Source organism: Pieris rapae, chromosome 24 (assembly GCF_905147795.1).
Source record: "Pieris rapae chromosome 24, ilPieRapa1.1, whole genome shotgun sequence".
Taxonomy (NCBI): domain Eukaryota; kingdom Metazoa; phylum Arthropoda; class Insecta; order Lepidoptera; family Pieridae; genus Pieris; species Pieris rapae.
In genome coordinates, this window is record NC_059532.1 from 875,452 (window position 1) to 889,917 (window position 14,466).

Below are 14,466 nucleotides of genomic sequence, written 5' to 3' on the forward strand. Positions count from 1 at the left end.
GATTCCACCAGTGTGCTAATCTGGCTACAGCACAAAGCACCACGTTTTCCTGTCAGTCCAAATTAGCTACTGCCAGCTGAAAATGTTCTCAGTAAACATGTGTGTCAAATTGTGCGCTCACAAAAGTTACTCAAAGCATTGGCGGTGGAGACAGAAGCCAAGCACCTCAGTTCAGTTTGAACAGTTCAGTTCAAAATGTTTCTAAACAAATGTGCTTCTCGCTATTTTGTATACGGCTAGTAGTAAGTTAGTATACAATAAATCAAAGTACATTGTAGCGGTGGTGAAGTTAATACTTATTTTATGATAAATTATTATTTAATTAATGACTTAGACATAAATTATTACTTATTTAATGAATACGTAACACGAGAATCAATGACTGTTACGTGGGACAAAAAAGTGTTTAACCGAGTCAGGTAACCTAACATTAGTTAAATAACATAATATAATATATATATATACATAAATTTTACTTGATAATAATTAGAAGAGCAAACCAAATGTTAGCTATCTTCTCACAAACTAAGCTCCTAATTTTATATTAGTTATAAGCTTATGTTTTAAATTATTAAAGCTAGTTCACACTTCAACCAAAAAGTTTGTTGAAACAAACATTTTATATTATGAACCAACCACGGCCACCGAATTTAACTTTCGTAGTTGCATGTTAAACGGTCGATAAAGATTTCTTTAATATATCTGTGGGTTTTCTGCACCGTAGTTACTTGACAGTTTTGTGAATTGACATTGAGATATTGACAACTAGCAGTCGATTTTTAATAATAGTGTTTGTGTTTTCTTGCTTTCTATTTTCTCAATGTTGATTAATCTTTATACAGTGTTTTGTTAATTAAAATAAGGTGTAATTAGTTTACGTTTAAGCCACTATACTAAAATAAATATCTGTATATCTACAGAACAAACTACGTTTTTGTTAGGCATCAAAAACTTCTTCCACAATGGGTGGAAAGGCAGAAAAGGGTACTCCGAAATACATAGCAAACAAAATTAAGGCTAAAGGCTTGCAAAAACTTCGTTGGTATTGTCAAATGTGCCAAAAACAATGTCGTGATGAAAATGGTTTCAAGTGCCACACAATGTCGGAGTCTCATCAGAGACAGCTGCTGTTGTTTGCAGATAATTCATCCAAGTACATAGATGACTTTTCAAAGGAGTTTGCTGATGGGTACCTTGAATTACTAAGTCGACAGTTTGGTACCAAACGCGTGAATGCCAATAAGGTATATCAAGATTATATATCCAATCGGTAAGCTAATTTACTACTTATTTGACCACCATTTGGCCTTAAACAAGATTTATATATAAAAAAACTACTTGTAATTCCAGAGACCATCTCCATATGAATGCTACTCAGTGGGAGACCTTAACTGATTTTGTGAAGTGGCTGGGACGTGAGGGTAAATGTGTTGTTGATGAAACGGAGAAGGGATGGTTTGTGGCATATATTGACAGGGACCCAGCAACAATTGCTGCACTGGAAGCAAAGGCTAAGAAAGAGAAAATGGATAAGGATGATCAGGTAATGTCATGTATATAATATTACCAACATTATGTACTATTTATTATTGTTGTAGCTGTGATCTGAGGGTTATCCGGTGTACTTTATAAACAATATAAAAGAGTTAGGCAGTACATAATAACTCAACACACACATATCTGTAGAGAATGATAAAATACACATTGCCTTAGATACTTTTAATGTCTGAACATGTTTGAACTTCATTCTATATGGTAGCATAATTAGAAATTTGTTGAAATTTTATAGTTTTCTAAGTATGGCCTAAAAATTATAAGTGTTATGTAGTTTTATAATAAACAAATCTTAATAATTATTATTGGTTTGCAGCAATCTTTAATTATTAAATATAAAAACTATACAATAACACATTTATCATAAAGGTTTTTATAGATGAAAAAAATTTAAAATTGCTTCATTACAAAAATAATGCTTATCTTTGTGTTGGAAATAAAAACAAATATAACATGTATGAAAAATAATTTCAGGAAAGAATGTTAGAGTTTATACAAAAGCAAGTAGAAAAGGGAAAGAAAGACAAAGTCGACGAAGAGCCAAAATACACAGAGTTCAAAAGAGAAAGCAGCCAAGAGAAATTAACTCTTAATCTTAATTTAAAGAGGAAAACAGAAGGTGAGTAATAACCTTTTTTATATATGTATTAAAATTAATTAGATTTTATATTGTAAAATCTGGTGGGAGACGCCAACCCTTTATGTTAATCTTATATCTTTAAACAAGCAATTCTTGTATATATATAATTGGAATCTCGGAATCGGCTCCAACGATTTTCATGAAATTTAGTATACAGAGGGTTTCGGGCGCGATAAATCGATTTAGCTAGGAATCATTTCTAGAAAATGTAATTTTATTTCTGTTTTATCAACTTAAACATAGAATTGCTCGTTTAAAGATGTCAGTAAAATAAAAACTTAAATATGAATATAATTATCTTTATTCGATAATTATATTCATATTTCATAAAGTTATTAGTATGTAATTCGTACTTAAATAAAATTTCCAAAAAACACGATTTATAAAAAAAAAATACCGAGCTAAGCTCGGTCATCCAGGTCCTACTCCCTATTTAAGAAAGGGGAGATTTCAAAACTCTCCTGCTGCTTAGCTACTCGGTCATATGTCTGCCTGATTGCATGCCCGGTTGGCTAGGATGTGGGGGTCCCAAAAAAAAAGTGCCGGTATTGAGTGTTGCTAAACCAAGTTTACTCTAGTCCTAAATCACAGACAGGTTTAATTTTAAAATTTATCTTGAACCTTCGTTCGTGAATGACGGTGAGCACTCAAAGCTTAAATAATTTAATAAATATATGTTAATACATAAATCATATTATAATTTGTTTAAAAAAAAATTGTTACAGAAAAAAAGGTGGATTTACCCAAACCAATATTATTTACTAAGACAAAGGAACCAAGTAAGGAATCATCGAAGAAACAAAAGTTGGATTCAAAATCGGCCCTCGATGAGATTATGGAAATGCAGGAAAAGCAAAAAGAACGAGCTAATAGGTATGTTTAATCTTATATCTTTAAACAAGCAATTCTTGTATACATAAGTATATATAATTGGAATCTCGAAATCGGCTCCAACGATTTTCATGAAATTAAGTATATGGGGGGTTTCGGGAATCATTTCTAGAAAAAGTCATTTTATTCGTGTTGTATCAACATAAACATAAACTTACTTTTTTTTGTAAGATCAAAAAAATATCATTCATATTTCATCATTTTATGAGTGTGATTCATTCTTAAATATATTTCCAAAAAACACAATTTATAAAAATAAAAATACTGAGTAAAGCTCGGTCATCCATCTTTATATAATAATAATAGCCTTCATTAATGTAAAATACCTAGTATATGAACACTAATAATTAATCGGTAAGACGGTGAATTTCTATTTTGACTTAAGCCTTTACTAAGAGATGCCACTCCTCTCAGCGTCTGGCTTTATGTAGTCACAAAATCCAGCTGTTCTTCATCATCTTTCCATCTTTTGTCTACCTTGTTTTACTTCCATTTATCATTGTCTTCTCTCATCTGACCAGGCTATTTCCTTTCAATGTTTTACTAGAAATAGCAGCTGTTTCCACAAACTTACGACCGAACTAATAGTGGTTAATATTATACAGTGAAAACCATATTATCTATAATCTCAAAGCTTAGAAAATATTATGAAATCCTCGAAACTAAATTTTTGGTCCTTCGAGCATGATTTGGACCAATATTTTATTATATTCTCTAAAAATTGATTTAGTTACCTAAATTTTCATTTGATAACTATATTTTAATGGATTTTTCAGAAAAGATTACTGGCTAACCGAGGGTATTATAGTGAAAATTGTAACCAAATCCCTTGGTGATAAGTTTTACAAAAGAAAAGCGATTGTGGAGAACGTTTTTGACAAATATGGCGCTCAGGTCAAATTAATTGATGAAAATGTCAAATTAAAGTTGGATCAGGTACGCAATTTTTCTTGCTTTTTTTATGCATATCTGGAGATTGAATCCACAACTTCTGGGTTAGATTAACTATAGAAAAACATGTTTATTTAAAAAAATCTGATAAGTAAATATAATAAAATTGAACAAAAATAATAATTGCCCTTGTATTAAAATCATGTATAGGTTCTAGTTTCCTTTGAGAAGTGTATTTAAAAATATATATGTAATAGAGTATTTAAAAAATTCTATCTTATCAATTACTTTAATAAGGATTATAGAAAGTTTTTTATGTTATATTTAATATTCACTCAAATCAAAATAACTTTATTTATATAAGTAACCAAATGCAATTATGAACGTCTACAGAAAAGATTTTTTGATTGATTCTAAATTTACTTGTATTTATTTATATATTCAGTGATCATTCTCTTATTTCGTTAGGGAGTTGTAAAAACAATTTCCATATTAGTACCCAATCCCCATGAAAGGCCTCTGCAAATTCTTCCATTTGTCTCTCATCTTCGCTATCTTCCAATCTTTCTTTGGTATTCCTTTTATTTTACCTTCCCAGGTTTCTTCTATCTTTTTTTCCCACTTGGCCATTCCAATTGGATTTTTGAACCATTTGTCATCAAACGCTGTCAAACTGACAGCACGTCTTTGAAAGTCTATGAATACTTGTCAAATTTAGTTTGACATTCAGTATCATGACATTGACGTTTCATAACTGTACAATGTAAATTAATTTTGATTTTTATTGCCACAGATTCTATAAGTGTTATTTTTTTTTTAGAATCACGTGGAATCAGTGATTCCGAGCGCGAATCGTTCCGTACGATTTGTGAACGGAGCGTACCGTGGTCTACGCGGTGTTTTACGAGATATAGATACTGATAATTATTGCTGTACTGTGGAGGTATGTAGGAATTTTAAATGGCATATATTTTGTATTTATTTAATCGTTATTTTTAAAGTGCACCTTTATTTATAAAATACACATGTCAGAAGTGAAACACATTTAAATTACTTATTACTTATGTAAAAGCCCCAATAGATGTATATAACTAAATTCAGACTGATTACACTGTATACGTGCTAACGATAATATAAATAAATTAAAAATCTGCGTTTATAGCAATAACATTAGACTTGCAACGAATAGCATAATCTGCAGTATACCGAATACCGAATATTCGGCGAGGCCCCTGACCGAATGTTCGGCAAAAGTATTCGGCTGGATTTTAGCGCCAATTTGTACAGACGTAATAGTTACGCGCTCCTTTATTTTGTTCTAATGTACATTTATAATATTACCAATTATTTCTTTATGACAAAATATATTATTGAAGTATTCGGCCGAATATAATAAAAGCCGAATAGGCCGAATACCGAATATTCGTTGCAACTCTAATTGCCATCTAAAATAATAATATGTAACTACTAAACGAATACATCGACCAATAGCGTGTTTCTCTTAATCTCCCTTTCTCACTCTCTCTCAATCGTTCTCAATCGCTCTCTCCCTTTTCTCCGACAAAAAACGCTGCACATCTTCGTGACGTTTCTTATGCGCTTAAAGAAGTTTCACTTCAAATTGCTTCATTTGGCGAAAATATTATAAGATTTTTTTTCTTTACAGGTTTCAGAGGGTCCCCTTACGGGGCGAATAGTGAAGAATGTACAATACGAAGATATTAGCAAATTGGCGACGTGATATTAAATAATTTATTTTTTACATTTGTTTTACTGTCCTCCATTAAAATAAATTTTAAATAATCCATTTTTGTTACAATCCCATATTTCGTAAACAGATTTTGGGTTCTTTCAATGCTAAGGTTATGAAATAACTAAATAAATCAATGGCCGGTAATAGGTCTAGGACTCAGATGTCTGTGTGTTTCATTATTGGTGATGACAGCCTCCTGTGCCTGACACTGTCTATTTTTTATATCTAAGGCACGGCGGTTTCCATTGGTGCACAGCCGACTTCGCTAGACGCAAGCAGACTATATTCATAATAAATAAAATAGGCTGCTAAATATCTACCTGTTCATCGTCTACAATCTAAAAACATGACTAAAAGACTGGCTTATGAACACGCCCTATGCAGTGTTAGAGCTGCTTTTGAGACCTAGTATGTACTTACACACTATTCATTTACTCACTGACTCACTCATTCACTCACACACTTATGCACTCAGTTGATAATGGTTGAAAAAATAAAATAAGGTTAAATAATATTACTATTATAAGGAATTAAGTTTGTTTATGGAAGAGCTGGGAACCCTACATAGGTATTTCTTTCTTAAAAGGGTTTCCAAATCTTACACCTAGTAATGAAAATGTACCTACTTAAAATGAATAAACACTTTTTATTATTACAGCCGGGGATCGAACCTAAGACCACGTCGCACTCTCAATCCACTTACTCAACACTGCTCACTTACAAAAAATAAATTAAATCTAATTTATTCCAATAAGAACACCTAAAATGGCACTTTTGAACGTTAAATAAAATATAAAGATGATTCTAGTTGCCTCTTCCAAAAGGTAGTTTCGTCTGGAGAAGAATGGGCAAGAAACTCCATACTTACTCTTTTAAAATAGGATATACAATATTTGTATACATTACTACATAGTATAAAACAAAGTTGCTTTCTCCGTCCCTATGTATGCTTAAATCTTTGAAACTACGCAACGGATTTTGATGCGGTTTTTTAATAGATAGAGTGATACAAGAGGAAGGTTTATATGTATAATAACATTCATTAAATAGTGGAGCAGTACTGTTATTTTTGAGGTTTCTAATGTGATGTCGTAAATAATTACATTTATTCCGCTTACATTGCAAACGCAGGCTGAACCCTACGAGTTTTATCAAAATAATGTACTAAGTATTGTACACATTGAAAAGGTCTACAGAAAAGTCCGTGATGGTATATGTCTATCTCTTATGGATAACCCACATTTTTATATACAACATTCACAGATTTTCTGTAGTGTGTTTAGCATTGCACCCGTGCGAAGCCGGGGCGAGTCGCTAGTTTTTTTATATTTTGGAATGGTTAGGGAATAATTTTGAACGAAGTATCAGTATAAATATCATTAATTATGTAGTAGAATACAATATGTATTTATTGCATTATCGTATACAAAAACGACAATTTATATTACATTAAATACGTGGCGCCAGGTTTCTACTCTCCATCCGTCTCACGAATTTTCGATCACATGTCCTGACGCGAGTTTAAGATCTTACCCATTCCAAAAAAGTGTCCAACGTCGCTAAAGTTTTCACTTCAAAAAATCCCGCCAATTTGTTATATTTTTAGTGGTTAAATAAAACACATGTAATCAATGAAACATATAATTCACATTCGATTGTACATTAATTCATAAATATAACATTTAAGCTTACCTAAGTGAGTTAAAACTGACAGAATTGTCTATAACACCGGAGTATATTGACATAAAAAATTAACAATTTTCGCTGTGAAAACGCTACCTAGAAAGCGACTTGTAAAAACTAGTGCGGCCTTCTTGTAAAACCAATGAATTTGGCATTTGCTTATAATTAGAATTTGACATAAAGCTACACACGCCGGAAATAGAGTTCTAACGTCGCCATCTTGATAAATTATTTGTTCTAAAATTTTAAAATTCAAATTTGACCGCGAAACGAAGCGTCACCGGAAATCAGTACTAGCGCCGCCATCTTGAAACATCTATGGCTCCCAGTTTTAAATTCGAATTTGACCGCGTAACGTAGCTTCGCCGGAAATTAGTACTAACGTCGCCATCTTGTAGTATCACACTTAAAATTAGAATCAAACCTTCTTTTTAATATTCGTAAAAATCACTTACAGATAATAAATTGTTACATTTTTTACTTATAATATTAAGTGTGATACTCAAGACTTATATATTATTATTTAGTCTTTTATATGATTTGATTTTTATGGACCGTCGAATTCACAGCGAAAATCACACGAATAAAACATTACAAAGGTAAGGCACCATTGGAAGGATTACGCATGATTTATTCAAAAATAAATTCTAGCGTTCTTCTAGAGAATTAATAATATTGTGATGCTTGATTTAAAATGGACGATTATAGTAAGTACCACAATTGCACTTAAAAACTAGAATCTAAGCCTTTAGACCGATCAAATAATTTAATTTTGTAAACATTGATTAGTGTTGCCATTTTCCATAGAAACTTTTTAAGCTTCTAGAAATGGGTAATTTAAGTTTGGAATTTATAGCTTAGGGTAACAAAGTCGAGACTAACCATTACTCTCGTATGTCAAATTCAATATGTTTTTGAGACTTAGGAGTATAGTCTTAGCAAATTTTTAGGACAGCAAATAAATGTTCTCCATCAGTTGATTTTTATATTAAATTATTCGACCATCTAAAAACAAGTTTACACTGTCATCTTCAAAATGCAGCAAGCGTAAATAACTACGTATAAAATGCTTTTAAATACTTCAAAAAAAAAACTATATCTAATCAAAAAATTCTACTTAAGCATTCGCCGCGAAATTGTCATAAGGGCCTGTAAAAAAAGCACAGCGGATTCAAAGATTCAATAGTTTGGCAGTTGTCTATGGAATATTGCAATGGATGTGGCAACATTTTAATAGATTACGTATATGAAACATAAATCTAGTTACAAGAAATGTCAAAGAATTTTCGTCTGACGTTTGACATTTGACAGTGCGACCCGAGATACAAATTAGAATATGGAGTTTAGTCACGTATTTCAAACGCCAAACATGAATGTAGGTACAATAGCTGTCAAACGATTTCTGCGTGACGTTCGACATCGCGAAATTAGCACCAAGGACTTCAGTATGTCAAATATATAAATAAAATATATGTATGTATTCTTAACCTTAAATATGTATTGGATTTTGACATTCGTAGGACGCGTCAAGTTTCTCGTCCTTGACAATTTATATGGGCAAAATATTTCTATACGAAGCCAAGTATATATAAAAGAATTTTGACATATCCAATTTATTGTTACCTAAGTTTGAGATGTCATCTGTCATCAACAAACTAGGGTTTATATGTGAAGTTGTCTTAAAAATCGTTTATCATTGCCACGCCCATCGCAAAGAATTCGTAGGTTTGTTTGTGATTAGATTATTAAAATTATTTAAACCTTTAAAAAACTAACATATTTCAATTGATTTTTGAATCCTCTGTAATGCCTTTAAAGCTACATTAAAACCTTTTAAAAAACATGTTATTTGTGATGTAAAAATGGCGCTAAAAAAATCTGAATTTGACATTGACAGTTGACACTTTCAGTTACCCAAAAGGATCATATTGGTTTGTGCTACTTCTTAAGTAGTTTTTCTTCCTCTGGATTGTTCTCATCGGTTTTGTATGTTGAATTTGTGAGGAGGCTGGATGGTAGGAACTGTAAAAAATATAACATATATTAATGTTACATACATATACATATTTTGTTTTACAATAACATTTATATTACATTTACATATTTACACATTTAAACGCAAAAATAATGTCTGTTTAGGATGAAGCTGGTTCATCGTTCAACACTAGAAATAACACATAAATAATGAGCTTCTGTTTGCATCGATCTCACTTTTTTTGCTCTCTGATTGGTTGTTACAATATTAAATTTTGTTTCTTTAAAGTAATAGATATAGAAAGAAACTCAATCAGAATATTTCCTGATAATCCGAGTATTCATTAACAAATATATATATATATGAAAAACTATTATAAAATTTATCACCCGTAAACAGGCACAATTTTACAATTATTTTGTTGTTTATCATTGTCAGATGATTCTTATGACTTCAAAACATTAGTAATTCCACAATATTCATTTTCAGACAGTACGCGCTAACGGGTAAGATCTAAAGCCAAAAATGTACATCTTTATTTAGCTCTTACAGTCGAATTTGAATAGAAATTGGTGAGCTCCACATAGAGGCGGTAATAATTATCCTAATTAATTCAAAAACCTCTACAAACCTTTAATATTTCATTTTAGGAACTTCCAAATTCTAGCAGCATAAAGAAGTAATATATATTAATATAACAGTTATAATAATAACACATCTAAACACAGTTAAGGCATACATTTATGAAGAATGTAATAATTTCAATAATAAATAGTGTAACACAACTGCGGAGTGTGTGTGGTGTGCTAACATCTCGTTCATTCGCATGAGGACACCTACAATGGACTTTGGATCCATAAATAGTTGCTTCAAATCCGGCTCGAAGGACCAAAAGTACGGTACTATAGTGGACTGTAGATCCATAAGTGAATGGTTCAAATCCGGCTCGAAGGACCAAAATATTCATGAGGCGAATAAATAAAAGAATATTGTAGTGTGCAACTACGGAAGCAGTACTGCTAGTGTTGTGTTCAGTGACCTCATGTGTATGAACGAGACGTTATCATACGCTCGCCTGATACCCCCTCCAGCATTGGAGTTTAAATCATCTGCAGCGATAACTACAACCTGCTATGACGTCATATTTCTAGAGCACTAGGGCCTTTGGGCCAGTCAGTAGTCAGACAGGATAGAACCTCCCTTTAATGAGGAAAAGTACACCATCCTTCCTCAACAATATTTATCCAAAATAATGTGGGTACTTTAAATAATTTAGCTGATGACGTCATATGCTACCTACAACTTCTTAATCACTCATTCCTCTCTTTTAGGAGAAACTGTTCACCACCATTCCTCTCTAATTTATTAGCCATAGTAATACAGTTTTTATAACAAAACTAAGAAAAACTACCCTTGCGATTTTTTCTTAAGAGTCTCTTAACTCAAATGGTATTTCGGTCGTCGACTCATGTAACCTGTATTTATAAGTAAATATAAATAAATAAATCGCTCACCTGCTTAATTGGCGACTTTTCATTTTCAATTATATCATCAAGCCTATCTCCTTCACGAAGTAACTGGAAAAAAAGAAGTGCGTTAGTACAAAGTATACATGTCAGAACTGAAACTTCTTTGTAAATTAATTATTCCTATTAAAAGCCCCAATAGATGATCATCTCCATGTATTTGTATATCTATATTCACACTGTATACGTACTTATCGCTACATAGTATAAAACAAAGTCGCTTTCTCTGTCCGTATGTCCCTTTGTATGCTTAAATCTTTGAAACTACGCAACGGATTTTGATGCGGTTTTTTTAATAGATAGAGTGATTCAAGAGGAAGGTTTATATATATATATATAATAACATCCATTAATTAGTGGAGAAGTAGTGTTATTTTTGAGGTTTCTAATGTGATGTCGTAAATAATTACATTTTTTCCGCTTACATTGCAAACGCAGGCTGAACCCTACGAGTTTTATCAAAATAATGTACTAAGTATTGTACACATTGAAAAGGTCTACAGAAAAGTCCCTGATGGTATATGTCTATCTCTTATGGATAACCCACATTTTTATATACAACGTTCACAGATTTTCTGTATAGTATTTTTAGTATCAGCATTGCACCTGTGCGAAGCCGGGGCGGGTCGCTAGTGATAATATAAATAAATAAAAAATCTACATTTAATGCTCTAATATGTACCAAACGAATACATCAACCAATAGCGTGTACTCTTTCTCAATCTCCCTTTCTCACTCTCTTTCAATCGCTATCTCACTTTTCTTCGACAAAAAGCACATATGTCTGTTTCAAGCGCCTAAAGAAGTTTGACTTCAGAAATGGTAGTAAAGTCACGAGACTTCGCGAGTGCGTCGCCGGCCTTTTAAAAATTCGGACGCTCTTTGAAGAACCCTAAGTCGAATTGGTTTGAAAATGCCTGTCGCGTATTAATCGTTAAATAGTACACTCAATGCTAAAGCTTGGGAGTGCGTCACCGGCCTTTTCGTGTTTTACCTTATCAACTTCTGGTTCGATTTGTTCATTAGTTCCACCTTTGTTCAGAACTCCCTTCTCCATCAGAGTGGCTCGTTTAGCTGCCAAGTACATGGATCTGGAAATAATTATTGGCTTATAGAAAACAAAAAAAAAATCGGTAAAAAATTACTAAATGTCTGACTAATGTGAAAACAATTCAATCAGGTCTTTACAAACTTATTCATAAATAATAAAAAATACTAGACAAAAACGTACGATTAATCTTAAAAAAATCATAAGAAAATTCATTTTTAGAAACACACATGAAAAACCTTAAAATAATAAAAAAAATTTTGAACAAAAAGAGTTTTGAAAAAAAATGAGATAAAAATGAACAAGATTTAAAAAAAATTATTAAAATACCTTTCCGCGTCAATAGATGGCGTTTTAGCAACATTCAACACAAAAAGATATATGCGAAAGTATGTGTCATTTTACTAATAAAAATAATATTGAGTTTGGAAAATATAATATGCAAAAAACTATTTAGCAAATAAAAAAAACTAATATTTATAAAATGATTAAAAATACCTCTCTGTGTCACTAGATGGCGTTGAGCAAAATTTAACACAAAAACTGATATTCAAAACCATGTGTCATATTACTCATAAACATAATATTTAAAAAATATATTTTGAAAATAAAAGAAAATAATATTTATAAATAGATTAAAAATACCTCTCTGTGTCACTAGATGGCGTTGAGCAAAATTTAACACAAAAACTGATATTCAAAACCATGTGTCATATTACTCATAAACATAATATTTAAAAAATATATTTTGAAAATAAAAGAAAATAATATTTATAAATAGATTAAAAATACCTCTCTGTGTCACTAGATGGCGTTGAGCAAAATTTAACACAAAAACTGATATTCAAAACCATGTGTCATATTACTCATAAACATAATATTTAAAAAATATATTTTGAAAATAAAAGAAAATAATATTTATAAATAGATTAAAAATACCTCTCTGTGTCACTAGATGGCGTTGAGCAAAATTTAACACAAAAACTGATATTCAAAACCATGTGTCATATTACTCATAAACATAATATGCAAAAAACTATTTAGCAAATAAAAAAAACTAATATTTATAAAATGATTAAAAATACCTCTCTGTGTCACTAGATGGCGTTGAGCAAAATTTAACACAAAAACTGATATTCAAAACCATGTGTCATATTACTCATAAACATAATATTTAAAAAATATATTTTGAAAATAAAAGAAAATAATATTTATAAATAGATTAAAAATACCTCTCTGTGTCACTAGATGGCGTTGAGCAAAATTTAACACAAAAACTGATATTCAAAACCATGTGTCATATTACTCATAAACATAATATTTAAAAAATATATTTTGAAAATAAAAGAAAATAATATTTATAAATAGATTAAAAATACCTCTCTGTGTCACTAGATGGCGTTGAGCAAAATTTAACACAAAAACTGATATTCAAAACCATGTGTCATATTACTCATAAACATAATATTTAAAAAATATATTTTGAAAATAAAAGAAAATAATATTTATAAATAGATTAAAAATACCTCTCTGTGTCACTAGATGGCGTTGAGCAAAATTTAACACAAAAACTGATATTCAAAACCATGTGTCATATTACTCATAAACATAATATTTAAAAAATATATTTTGAAAATAAAAGAAAATAATATTTATAAATAGATTAAAAATACCTCTCTGTGTCACTAGATGGCGTTGAGCAAAATTTAACACAAAAACTGATATTCAAAACCATGTGTCATATTACTCATAAACATAATATTTAAAAAATATATTTTGAAAATAAAAGAAAATAATATTTATAAATAGATTAAAAATACCTCTCTGTGTCACTAGATGGCGTTGAGCAAAATTTAACACAAAAACTGATATTCAAAACCATGTGTCATATTACTCATAAACATAATATTTAAAAAATATATTTTGAAAATAAAAGAAAATAATATTTATAAATAGATTAAAAATACCTCTCCGCGTCAATAGAACAAAAATGTTAAACAAAAATTTAACACAAAAATCTAATCTCAAATAACAATCCCGTCTCGCGCTGTCAAATGTCAAACTTCATCCATAACCGTTTTGACAGCTCACGCCACTAGATTTAAGTCCTCAATAATTGATGTTGAATAATATATTTTACTTAAAAATCGGCGGCACTTCCACCTTATTAGGTCTAAGCCTCAGATGCCTGAATCTGTTTCACGATTATTTGCCTGATAGGAAAGTAGGTGATCAGCCTTCTGTGCCTGACACATCAAGCCGGTTTCCTGACAATATTTTTGGGCAAATGGCAAATGGGCAAATAGGGCGGGGTTCTCTAGGCCAACACTGCAACAACGCCACGAAGAAAATTCTTTTTCTTACCTCTTAATGGTTAAATAGTACAACTCGACGATGGCCTTAACGGAGTAGTCTGGTACGAAAGTGTGACGCAGCATGGAGTCCATGTTCAGGTTTTGAAGCGAGCCGAGTGTAGAGGGCGCTGGAGACTCAGCTGAAAAATGA

General features: G+C 31.2%; 2 protein-coding genes across 2 annotated transcripts in view; one reads left to right on the forward strand and one right to left on the reverse strand.

The window, feature by feature from the left end:
* The first annotated feature begins 772 nt into the window (after nucleotides 1-772).
* LOC111000924 (DNA/RNA-binding protein KIN17) lies at nucleotides 773-5,738 on the forward strand. Its single transcript, XM_022270529.2, has 7 exons — nucleotides 773-1,270; nucleotides 1,351-1,543; nucleotides 2,029-2,173; nucleotides 2,920-3,067; nucleotides 3,862-4,021; nucleotides 4,797-4,919; nucleotides 5,643-5,738. The coding sequence occupies exons 1-7, from the start codon at nucleotides 963-965 to the stop codon at nucleotides 5,715-5,717; spliced, it is 1,152 nt and encodes a 383-aa protein (XP_022126221.2). The 5' UTR covers nucleotides 773-962; the 3' UTR covers nucleotides 5,718-5,738.
* Nucleotides 5,739-7,356: 1,618 nt separating this feature from the next.
* The window catches only part of LOC111000740 (unextended protein), a 33,395-nt gene continuing 26,285 nt past the window's right edge, over nucleotides 7,357-14,466 (reverse strand). The window contains exons 11-14 of the mRNA XM_045633820.1: nucleotides 14,326-14,455; nucleotides 11,908-12,004; nucleotides 10,902-10,964; nucleotides 7,357-9,434 (exon numbers count right to left, since the gene is read on the reverse strand). Of these exons, the coding sequence (XP_045489776.1) occupies nucleotides 9,351-9,434; nucleotides 10,902-10,964; nucleotides 11,908-12,004; nucleotides 14,326-14,455 (374 nt within the window). The 3' untranslated portion in view covers nucleotides 7,357-9,350. The remainder of the gene's footprint in view (nucleotides 9,435-10,901; nucleotides 10,965-11,907; nucleotides 12,005-14,325; nucleotides 14,456-14,466) is intronic.

Bases quoted from the DNA above. Each gene is read 5' to 3' on its own strand.
- LOC111000924 (XM_022270529.2), top strand. From the start codon at position 963: ATGGGTGGAAAGGCAGAAAAGGGTACTCCGAAATACATAGCAAACAAA. The intron at 1,271-1,350 runs GTAAGCTAATTT...TTGTAATTCCAG, and splicing joins CAAGATTATATATCCAATCG to AGACCATCTCCATATGAATG. The intron at 2,174-2,919 runs GTGAGTAATAAC...AAATTGTTACAG, and splicing joins TTTAAAGAGGAAAACAGAAG to AAAAAAAGGTGGATTTACCC.